At 52.0% G+C, this 11,824-nt stretch overlaps 1 protein-coding gene across 3 annotated transcripts; it reads left to right on the forward strand.

The window, feature by feature from the left end:
• The first annotated feature begins 1,370 nt into the window (after positions 1-1,370).
• On the forward strand, positions 1,371-11,712 carry LOC307207079 (uncharacterized protein). 3 transcript variants are annotated; one of them, XM_079960784.1, is made up of 4 exons: positions 1,371-1,421; positions 3,391-4,251; positions 8,011-8,224; positions 9,800-11,712. In XM_079960784.1, exons 2-4 carry the CDS (start codon positions 3,426-3,428, stop codon positions 9,999-10,001), a joined length of 1,242 nt encoding a protein of 413 aa, XP_079816910.1. In that variant the 5' UTR covers positions 1,371-1,421; positions 3,391-3,425; the 3' UTR covers positions 10,002-11,712. The 3 variants fall into 3 exon arrangements, with proteins under 3 accessions (XP_079816910.1, XP_079816911.1, XP_079816909.1); XM_079960785.1 differs by lacking the exon at positions 1,371-1,421 and adding an exon at positions 2,155-2,424; XM_079960783.1 differs by lacking the exon at positions 1,371-1,421 and having other exon boundaries at positions 3,350-4,251.
• Positions 11,713-11,824: the final 112 nt, after the last annotated feature.

Genomic DNA, 11,824 nt, shown 5'->3' on the forward strand with positions numbered 1-11,824 from the left:
TGCACGCAGACCATTCGAATGGCAGTTCCCATCAACTTTGTTGTTGTTGAGTTGTTTAGTGGTGTCCACCTCTTCGTGACCCCCTGGACCAGAGCACGCCAGGCCCTCCTGTCTTCCACTGCCTCCCCCAGTTTGGTCAAACTCATGCTGGTAGCTTCGAGAACAGTGTCCCACCATCTCGTCCTCTGTCGTCCCCTTCTCCTTGCGCCCTCCATCTTTCCCAACATCAGGGTCTTTTCCAGGGAGTCTTCTCTTCTCCTGAGGTGGCCAAAGTCTTGGAGCCTCAGCTTCAGGATCTGTCCTTCCAGTGAGCATTCAGGGCTGATTTCCTTCAGAATGGATCGGTTTGATCTTCTTGCAGTCCATGGGACTCTCAAGAGTCTCCTCCAGCACCATAATTCAAAAGCATCCATTCTTCGGCGATCAGCCTTCTTTATGGTCCAGCTCTCACTTCCATACATCACTACTGGGAAAACCATAGCCTTAACTATACTGACCTTTGTCGGCAAGGTGATGTCTCTGCTTTTTAAGATGCTGTCTAGGTTTGTCATCGCTTTTCTCCCAAGAAGCAGGCGTCTTTTAATTTCGTGGCTGCTGTCACCATCTGCAGTGACCATGGAGCCCAAGAAAGTAAAATCTCTCACTGCCTCCATTTCTTCCCCTTCTATTTGCCAGGAGGTGATGGGACCAGTGGCCATGATCTTAGGGTTTTTTGATGTTGAGCTTCAGACCATATTATCCTTCATGTCAAAGGGGCTTGAATAACTCAGAAAAGCTATGAGCCATAGATGGACAGGTCATAGTGGAGAGTTTTGCCTAAATGTGATCCACCTGGAGCAGGAACCCACAAGCCACTCCAGTATCCCTGCCAAGAAAACTCCACGGACAAAGACAACAGGCCATCCACTTTGCCCCCCCCCAAATATTTTATTGGGGGGGTTAAAGGGATGCTTGCCCTAGGAGTTGGCTCCTATAATTAGCGCCCCCTCCCCGCAGCAGAGACATCCTTAAAGGAGCCTTCTAGATTCGCAGAAAGGGAAGGACCCCCCCCCCCATTGTAATTTAACCCTTGCAAGCCTCCCAGGCTGTTGCGCTCAGACCCCATCCCCACCCCAGGACCCTCTCTTTGTGTTAACACCCCATGAATGAAGTTAGCCCCCCCCCCAGGCCCAGCCCCCTCCGGGCTCCCAGCCAGAGGGGGAAGGGGCTTTGGAATGCGTTGATAAAGGGGGGGCCCCCCCCGCCGCCGCTTGGCGTTTGAGAGCAGCGATTGGCTGGTGGGAGGGGGAGGGGCGGAGCCTCTAGGAACAGATGTGCGGGGGGGGGGGGAGGCGGGACAGAGTACGAATCAGTGAAAGTTTGTAGCAGGTTTTTTTAATACAATTTTTTCTAGCGGAACCCGGAGAAGCGCGCGCAGACGGGTAAAGAAAATTGGGGAGGGGGCGCCCATAAAATAGGAGGTAGCGATTTTTGGGGGGGGCAGCATGGTGAGGGAAGAGATCTCAAATAATAGGGGATAATCGGGGGGGGGGAGATCTGGGGTGCCAGGAGAAGCGGTGCTGAAAAGGAATTCAAGATGGAAACGCAGAGAGCTGCGGGGAAGGATTTTTGGGGGGGCTGGGGGGGCGTGTTGCACAGTGGGAGGTGAAGCTCAATAAAGAGGGTGGTGTTTGGTAGGCTGAATTTGGGGAGGGCTGTTTGTGGAAGTAAAAACTGGGGTGGGGGTAACATTGTTCTGGAGTGGGGGGGCCGAAAGCTGGAGAAGGAATTTAATTTGTTTTCTTATGGGTTAAGAGGCCGAGATTTGAGGGGTGGTATGATGGAGATAGGCTGATTGGGGGGTGGGGAATTTTTTTGGGGGGGCAGCACACAGAAAAGAGCTGGGCTGGGAAGAGAATAGTGTTGGGGGTCCTTTGAGGTTTTGGGGGTTCACCGCTTGAGTCTTGGGGTGTTGGCGTGGGGTTGATTTGGAGAGGGGGGATGTGTGGGGCAGGCTGGATCTGGGGGTGGCAGAAAATGTGGGTGCTGTTTAGCCCAGATGGGGGCCCAACTTGGCTGGGGCGCTGGGGGGGTTAAAAGCAACAAATGAAACATGGTAGGTTTGTTCTTGGAATGGGGAGTCGGTGACAGATTTGGGGTGGGGTGGGGTTGCAACCCCCCTCCCCACTTTTGCTGTACTTTTAAGGCATCAAACAACAAACCCTACTCAACAGGACTTTTTGCCGCTTTTGGGGGGGGGGGAGTGGCAGAGGCCGAGAGAGATCCCTGTTTTTGGCCAGAACCCTTCCTAAGAAGTGGGGAAACCCTTGTATTTTGGATCTATAGGAGTGGGGGGGGGCTGCATTTATTTCCTCCGCAGCATTTGGGGGCAAGAGAAAGAGGTCAACTGCTTGGAGGTGGAAGACAGCTGCATTTATGCCATAGGTCAGGGGTCTGCAACCTTTAAGACAAAAAGAGCCACTTGGACCTGTTTCTAAAGAAAAAAAACCTAGGAGCCGCAAAACTCGTCATTATAAAAATAACTTTTTTGTCACTTTTTATTATTTCTTTGTTTGACCCCTCAGAATTACTGCTCCTCATAGAAATAAACGTTAAATTAACAAGTTACCCTTTTTTGTGTGTGTGTTCTTCACTCCCCTTCAAAACAGTGACCAGCATACATGCCCCTTACAATGTAGCGGGCGGGCGGGCGGGAAGGTGACGTTGGGATGGTGTGTGACTAACGCACACACCGCCCCCATGCGACATCACAGCCAGTACAGCACCCGCCACAGTGGGGAGTGTCGGGGCGCACAATGTGCCTCCTCCCCTCGCTAGTATCCACCCCGGAGCCGGGGCAAAGGTGTAAAAGAGCCACATGCGGCTCCGGAGCCGCGGGTTGCAGACCCCTGCCATAGGTAAAGGTAAAGGGACCCCTGACCGTTAGGTCCAGTCATGGCTAACTCTGGAGTTGTGGCGCTCATCTCGCTTTATTGGCCGAGGGAGCCGGCATACAGCTTCCAGGTCATGTGGCCAGCAGGACTAAGCCGCTTCTGGCGAACCAGAGCAGTGCACGGAAACGCTGTTTACCTTCCCGCCGGAGCGGTACCTATTTATCTACTTGCACTTTGACGTGCTTTCGAACTGCTAGGTTGGCAGGAGCAGGGACCGAACAACGGGAGCTCACCCTGTCGTGGGGATTCGAACTGCCGACCTTCTGATCGGCAAGTCCTAGGCTCTGTGGTTTAACCCACAGCACCACCCACGTCCCTCAGATGAATTCAATAAGTAAAAATAAATAAATAGATTCTGGGGGCGGGCGGTTGAAATGTCAGGAAGCAGTAGCATTGGGGAAGGGGCCGGGCAATTATTCAAGGATGCCAGGTCATGCCTCTGTCATCTTCTTTCCAGACACCCTCGCCCGTTGCTCGCCCTCTCTCCCTACCATGGCGACCACAAGGAGCCCTGCCAGCCCCTGTCAGCTGAAGGAGTTTGACAGCGTCCGAGATTCCCTTGCCAATATCATCGGCCAGCTCCAAGACATTGACCCAAACCACCTCTCTTTCTCTCCTTTTCTGGACCTTGACACCCAGATTTCAATGGCGCCCATCTCGGACAGCCCTGAATCGTCTCTGGAGGAGCTACATTCTACTGAAACAGAGGAGGAAGGAGAAGGAGGAAGAGAAGAAGGAGAGGAGGAAGAAGAGGAAGAAGAGGAAGAAGGAATGACCTCTCCCAGACCTCTTCAAGCCTTTACAGGCCCTCTGGGTCAACCCAGACTCCCTCCTCCACAGGCCCCAGAAGAGAGCGACGTGGGGCAGCCCCCCATGCCTGCAGCCGACACTGCGGCCCCCCGCTTGCCCAAAGAGGCATCCTTTTTGGACTCCGTCCACGTCGTGCCACGCTGCCCCCTTCCTGATCCCGAGCGAAGGTCAGAAGGCGGCCAAACCGGGACTCTCGCACTGACTGGTCGGCCTCCCCACGAACGCCAGCCCTGGCTGGAAGCGGGAGACGGCGCCTGCCCGGTTTTGCACCACGGCTCCTCGGGGGAGCTGACCGCCCGCTCGGGGGGCAGCGGGGGTTGCCAGGCCTGCTCCGGCGAGCGCATGAAAGCTGTGGCCTCGGCCTTCGTCGCCCTCCTCCTGGCTCCGTGGTTCCTGTATGGAAGCTACTACTTCCTTCCACTGCCAGCCCCTGACTGCCCGGATCTTGCCAGCCGGGTCGCTTTGGCTCTTCGTTGCCTGCCGGTCGCTGGGCTGCCTATTCTCCTCGGTAAAAGATGTGTGTTTTGGGGGGTTGGGGGAGCAGCAAACAGAAGGTGCAGACTCTCCAGCCTCAGTCCAGTATATCTGAAGGAGCATCTCCACCCCCATCGTTCTGCCCGGACACTGAGGTCCAGCGCCGAGGGCCTTCTGGCGGTTCCCTCGTTGCGAGAAGCCAAGTTACAGGGAACCAGGCAGAGGGCCTTCTCGGTGGTGGCACCCACCCTGTGGAAAACCCTCCCACCAGATGTCAAAGAGAACAACAACTACCAGACTTTTAGAAGACATCTGAAGGCAGCCCTGTTTAGGGAAGCTTTTAATGTTTGATGTATTACAGTATTTTAATATTTTTTTTGGAAGCCGCCCAGAGTGGCTGGGGAAGCCCAGCCAGATGGGTGTGGTATAAATTATTACTATTATTACTATTATTAATAATAATATTATTATCTCCTAATGTTGCTATTTTGCAGGGACAGTCCCAAATTTACAGAAGCCGCCACGGTTTCTGATTTGATCCCGGGGACGTCCCTTATTTTCATCGGGGAAATGTTGGAGTGAAAACAAGGCTGCCTTCAGATATCTTCTAAAAATCAGATAGCTGTTTATCTCCTTGACACCATAATGAGGACAAGGTGGTAGTTTTTGCGGAGACCTGTTCCAAGTCCACAGGTGTGCCCTGGAGACATAAGCTCCCATCTCAGGCTCCACAACACGTTCTCTCTCAAGGGCCAAATTCCCTCCGGGTTCATTTGCCAGAGTTGGGTGGCGCAACCTTTATTTCCGCCTCTCCCTTTCATCTCCTCCTCTTCTTTTTGCCACCCTTTCTCTCGCGTTACATTCCCCTCCCTTCTCTTTTTGCAGGATCACAGCACGGCAGAGTCGCAAGGGACCTCCAGGGGTCATCTAGTCCAACCCCCTGAAATCCAGGAATCTCAACACATGGCTACCCACCCCCACACTCCCTACATCAAATTTAACCCTGCTTAGCTTTGCAGATGTGCGGGCAGTTTTATTGCTGCGCCAACCTTAGCTCCCTCTTTCGGACACCCTGCTTTTGATCACCCCCATTTCTCTCTCCTTCCATCACCCCCCACCCCCGTTCTCACTTGCCTTTTGATAATAACAATAATTTATTATTTATACCCCACCCATCTGGCTGGGTCTCCCCAGCCACTCTGGGCGGCTCCCAACAGAATATGAAAAGCATGATAGAACATCAAACATTAAAAGCTTCCCTAAACAGGGCTGCCTTCAGATGTCTTCTAAAAGTCAGAGAGCTGTTTATTTCCTTGCCATCTAATGGGAGGGCATTCCACAGGGCGGGCGCCACCACCAAGAAGGCCCTCTGCCTGGTTCCCTGTAACCTCGCTTCTCGCAGGGAGGGAACCGCCAGAAGGCCTCAGAGCTGGACCTCAGTGTCCGGGCTGGACGTTGGGGGTGGAGACGCTCCTTCAGGGATACAGGGCCATTTAGGGCTTTCAAGGTCAGCACCAACACTTTGAATTGTGCCCAGAAATGTATACCAGTAATTCTCTAACCCAATGGGTCCCAGTGTGGAGCCAGTGTGGTGTAGTGGTTAAGAGCAGTGGACTTGTAATCTGGTGAACCGGGTTCGCGTCTCCGCTCCTCCACCTGCAGCTGCTGGGTGACCTTGGGCCAGTCACACTTCTCTGAAGTCTCTCAGCCCCACTCACCTCACAGAGTGTTTGTTGTGGGGGAGGAAGGGAAAGGAGAAAGTTAGCCGCTTTGAGACTCCTTCGGGTAGTGAGAAAGCAGGATATCAAATCCAAACTCTTCTTCAATGTGTTTGGGGCGGCTGAGATTCTTGTCTGCCCCATCACCTTTCCCATCTTTGTTTCCATTAAGGCAGAAAGAGAAAACCAATTCCAGCCACCTGCTGTTATTTCTGCAAACAGAGGACGGGGTGTTATTTGCGGGGGTCCAAACGCAGAGATTTTTTTCCCCAAGCTGAGCATTCCTGTCTTAATGGGACGTTTGGAGGAGCGGACAGAACAATTTGCAAAGTGGGCAGCTTTCAAGCCGCGATTCCTCCGAACGTTGCAAAAAGCAACGTGGGTTATTTATCTTGGAGGCTGAAAGTCCCAGGTTGCAGGCAGCTCTGGCCCTACTCAGAGTAGACCCACTGAAATGAATGGGCGAGGCTGGTTTGTCAAGGCTGCTGGGAGCTGTCCCCTCTGTTATGGAGATGTATCGGTAATTCTCAGAGTGGTTTAACAATCGGACCCTCTCTTTCCCCAGGCAAATTTGGGCATTATAGCTCTGTAGGGGGAATAGAGGTGTTCTGGAAACGCTCAGCACTGTCACCAAATCTTCTATTAAATTAGTAGTAGTAGCAGTAGTAGTAGTAGTAATAATAATAATAAAAGGTAAAGGTAAAGGTACCCCTGCCCGTACGGGCCAGTCTTGACAGACTCTGGGGTTGGTGCGCCCATCTCACTCAAGAGGCCGGGGGCCAGCGCTGTCCGGAGACACTTCCGGGTCTAGTAGTAATAATAATAATAAAAGGTAAAAGTAAAGGTACCCCTGCCCGTACGGGCCAGTCTTGACAGACTCTGGGGTTGGTGCGCCCATCTCACTCAAGAGGCCGGGGGCCAGCGCTGTCCGGAGACACTTCCGGGTCACGTGGCCAGCGTGACAAAGCTGCATCTGGTGAGCCAGCGCAGCACACGGAAACGCCATTTACCTTCCCTCCAGTAAGCGGTCCCTATTTATCTACTTGCACCCGGGGGTGCTTTCGAACTGCTAGGTTGGCAGGCGCTGGGACCGAGCAGCGGGAGCGCACCCCGCTGCGGGGATTCGAACCGCCGACCTTCCGATCGGCAAGCCCTAGGCGCTGAGGCTTTTACCCACAGCGCCACCCATGTCCCGAATAATAATAATATAGTATAGTAAATTTATATACCGCCTATACCTGTAGGTCTCAAGGCGGATGCAACATAAAATCACAATATAAAAAGACAAAACTTTTTCATTTCTTACATCTATATGCCATATTCAGCTTCCCAAGATCTCGAGGTGTTTCTGTGCACTGCTCTGGTTTCACCAGAAGCGGCTTAGTCCTACTGGCCACATCACCTGGAAAAACTGTCTGCGGACAAATGCCGGCTCCCTCGGCCAGTAACGCGAGATGAGCACCGCAAACCCAGAGTTGTCCGTGACTGGACCTAACGATCAGGGCTCCCTTTACCTTTACTACCTGTAGTTGGGACGCGGGTGGCACTGTGGGTTAAACCTCAGCGCCTAGGACTTGCCGATCAGAAGGTCGGCGGTTCGAATCCCTGCAATGACAGTGTGAGCTCCCATTGCTCAGTCCCTGCTCCTGCCAACCTAGCAGTTCGAAAACATGTCAAAGTGTATGTAACCCGAGGTACCACTGTATAACACGCCGTGAACTTTAAGTCCCGTTTTCATAACTTCTCCCAAGCTGTAAGTTGTATATTGTACCCAAAGTCTCTCACCCAGTGTATCATTATAGTCTGATATACAGTGGTACCTCGGGTTACAGACGCTTCAAGTTACATATGCTTCAGGTTACAGACTCCGCTAACCCAGAAATAGTGCTTCAGGTTAAGAACTTTGCTTCAGGATGAGAACAGAAATTGTGCGGTGGCAGCAGGAGGCCAGTTTTAGGTCCAGAACGAATTAAGTACTTAACGCAAGGTACCACTGTATTCCCATTTCACTCCGATGCTGCTGAACTGGAAACGGTCTCCGAAAAAAACTGCCCTCCTTTCTCTCCTGGCTGCAGGCATTGTTCTGAGGGCTTTTTCTGCCTTGTGCCTGGACAACGTCGGCCCCCTGGGCACTCGCTCTCGACCCGTCCTCCTCCACCAGCTTTTTGTCGTGGGCTCCGTGGACCAGCTCTCTGTCTTTGCCCTCAACGTGGTGGTGACGGCGACTTTACTCCCCCAGGAGCACTTGGGTCTCATCCCGATCCTCGTGGGGCTCTTTGCTGTTGGAAGGTGAGGTGCAGGGTCGGGGACTGCGGCCCCTAGGCATCTCTGCCTGACCCTTGGGACCTTTCTCGGGCCAAACCCTCAAATCTCCAGGCTAGGTAACCTCCGGCAATCCTGCTCTACACTTTTCGTCTAGGGGTTTTGCCCAACAGGAACGTACCTCTCAAAGAGATTGCAGCCTACCCCCTAAAAACAAAACCCAAGTTCCCAGACCTCATTGTTCTGAAAGCAGTCCCGCTTTTAAGAGCAACACAGGAATAATAATGATGATGATGATGATGGATGATGATGATGATAGTAATAGTAATTTGTTATTTATACCCCGCCCATCTGGCTGGGTTTCCCCAGCCACTCTGGGCGGCTTCCAACAAAACACTTCTTGGTGGTGGCTCCCACCCTGTGGAACGCCCTCCCACCAGATGTCAAAGAGAAAAATAACTACCAAACTTTTAGAAGACATCTGAAGGCAGCCCTGTTTAGAGAAGCTTTTAATGTTTAATAGGTTATTGTATTTTAGTGTTTTGTTGGAAGCCGCCCTGAGTGGCTGGGGGGAGCCAGCCAGATGGGCGGGGTATAAATAATAAATTATTATTATTATTATTATTAACAACTGGAAGCCGTGCTGGACGTTCGGCTTCCGAAAATCATTTGAAAACCGGAACAATCACTTCCGATTTTCAATCGTTCTGGAGTTGAAACGTTCGAGTTCAGAGGCGTTCGGCTTCCAAGGTTCCACTCTAAGCAGCTTTGTGCTGCATTTAACGAATGCCACTAAAGGTAAAGGGACCCCTGACCATTAGGTCCAGTCGTGGCTGACTCTGGGGTTGCGGGGCTCATCTCGCTTTAGTGGCCAAGGGAGCCGGCGTACAGCTTCGGGGTCATGTAGCCAGCAGGACAAACCCACTTCTGGTGAACCAGAGCAGCGCACGGAAATGCCGTTTACCTTCCCGCTGGAGCGGTACCTATTTATCTACTTGCACTTTGTGCTTTCGAACTGCTAGGTTGGCAGGAGCAGGGACCGAGCAACGGGAGCTCACCCCGTCGCAGAGATTCGAACCGCCAACCTTCTAATCGGCAAATCCTAGGCTCTGTGGTTTAACCCACAGCGCCACCTGCGTCCCTAACAAATGCCACTAATTCAGTGCTATTTTTCTAGAAAAAGAGGTGCTGGAACTCACCACGAACGCCTCTGTTGTTCTCTTAGAATAGAGTTCTAGCTGGGGGGGGGGGGAGCCCTGAATAGGAACAAACCGGTTGTTTATCGAAGTTCACCGATCTGGTACAGAAATCTCTGAACTTCTCCTGAAAGGTTCTAGGTAAATTGAACGTGAACAACGTTTGTTTGGGGTTAGGAACCTTAATGACTTCTAGTTATGTTCAAGTTCGTTCTCTTTCTGTCCCTTTGGAGCAAAGTTTCCCAAACTTGGGTCTCCAGCTCTTTGGGGACTACAATGCCCATCATCCCTAGCTAGCAAGACTGGCGGCCGTGGATGATGGGAATTGTAGTCCCCAAGCAACCGGAGAACCAAATTTGGGAAACGCTGATTGAGAATTTCTTCTTTGCTCTGCTTCGCTTCACAGGTGCTGCTACTGGGCCTGCCTGCACCTCTGTAGCACATACCGTGGGTTCGGGTTCGGCCTCTCCTTCTTCCCAACAGTCGCCATGAGTATCTACAACCTCTTCTGCCTCTACCACCTGGGCTTGGGGTTCCTGTTTGCAGCCTTGCCCGATGTCCGCAACACATCTGCTCCGACGCTTGAATTGACTATGCCCAAGAGATGAGGGACGAGGCGCCTACAAAACTGTTTCCGCCCCCCCGCCCCCTTCTCAAGCGCCCCATCCCCACAAAAAAACAGCAACTCTGCAACACCCCTGTAAATTTCTGGGTCAACTCCAGAAGGACTTAAAAGAGACCAGCCATCTGCTTCGAAACACGGGTTTTGTTTGCAAAATCCCAGTGGCTTTGCAAGAAGGGACTAAATTTGCAGGCAGGGTCAAATGCTCCTCCCTTAAAAAAGCAAATGTTAGCATTCCAGAAGGAAGCTAGGCTGGAGCTCCCCCCCCCCCCCCGGAAATACTGAATTTCCACATGCAGGGGATTTTTCGACGCTTCCTGGTAGTCATACCTCATGTTATGTCCGCTTCATGTTACATTCTTTCAGGTTACGTCCTGTGGCGACCAGGAAGTACCAGAAAAGGTTACTTCCGGGTTTCGCTGCTTGTACATGCACAGAAGTGCAAAATGACGTCATGCGCATGCACAGAAGTGGCGAATTGCAACCCGCGCATGCGCAGACGCGCCGCTGCAGGTTGCGCACTTTTCATCTTGCGAACGGGCCTCCGGAACGGATCCCGTTCGCAACCAGAGGTACCACACTGTATACACAAGGCACAGGGGTTTCTGCCAACTGAGCGTGGAAAGCTCAGTTGGTGAGAGCGTGGTGGTGATGACGCCAAGGTCACAGGTTCGATTCCCGGGTGGGGCAGCTGTGTTGCAAAGGGGTTGGACTAGATTTTCTTCAGGGTCCCTTCCAACTCTACTGGTCTGTGAAATTTCTCTTTGCAAAAAGGTTCCTGCGTTGCCAAGGGGTTGGATCAGATGAACTTCGGGGGGCACTTTAAACTCTACACTTCTGCAATCCTACCGAACATCTGATGTCGTAAGGGGGAAATGTCTTCCATAAATAAGAACAGATTTAAATCGAGCCTCTGGGGAACGTGCAGAGAGAAGTACCGTATTTTTTGCTCTATGACTCACTTTTTCCCTCCTAAAAAGTAAGGGGAAATGTGTGTGCGTCTTATGGAGCGAATGCAGGCTGCGCAGCTATCCAAGAAGCCAGAACAGCAAGAGGGATTGCTGCTTTCACTGCGCAGCGATCCCTCTTGCTGTTCTGGCTTCTGAGATTCAGAATATTTTTTTCCTTGTTTTCCTCCTCCAAAAACTAAGTGCGTCTTGTGGTCTGGTGCGTCTTATAGAGCGAAAAATACGGTATTTGCTTTTCCGCACTCAAATGTCCTGTATTTGTAACTGGTTGGAAATCGGTGACGTATGAAATCCCCTTCCAGCGATGTGATTGTTCATAGTGCTTTTGAGCATACGCAAAGTGTTGCTGTTCCCTCCCGCTCCCATATCGAAAACTGGAAGCCCAAGGGAAGCTCCAAAGTCAAGGGTGAACCCAGAGGCTTTTTCCATTTTCAGGAATGGACCATCTAAGCAAGGACCTGAGGAATACCAGAAGCCTTGGCCTGCAGCGGGCAGGGATAGCAGTAAAAGAAATGTCACAGAGCATGTGCAGAGCGCAGTTCCCTTTGGTAAGCGCTACCAGGTGTGCTCTGGCACAAACCCTCAAGATACAAGCAATAATAAACAACCCGCGAAACTTAAAGACGCAAGGTAAAGGTAAAGGGACCCCTGACCATTAGGTCCAGTTGCAGACGACTCTGGGGTTGCGGCGCTCATCTCGCTTTACTGGCTGAGGGAGCCAGCATACAGCTTCCGGGTCATGTGGCCAGCAGGACTAAGCCGCTTCTGGTGAACGAGAGCAGCGCATGGAAACGCCGTTTACCTTCCTGCTGGAGCGGTACCTATTTATCTACTTGCACTG

Source organism: Podarcis cretensis (assembly GCF_951804945.1).
Source record: "Podarcis cretensis genome assembly, chromosome: 18".
NCBI lineage: Eukaryota > Metazoa > Chordata > Lepidosauria > Squamata > Lacertidae > Podarcis > Podarcis cretensis.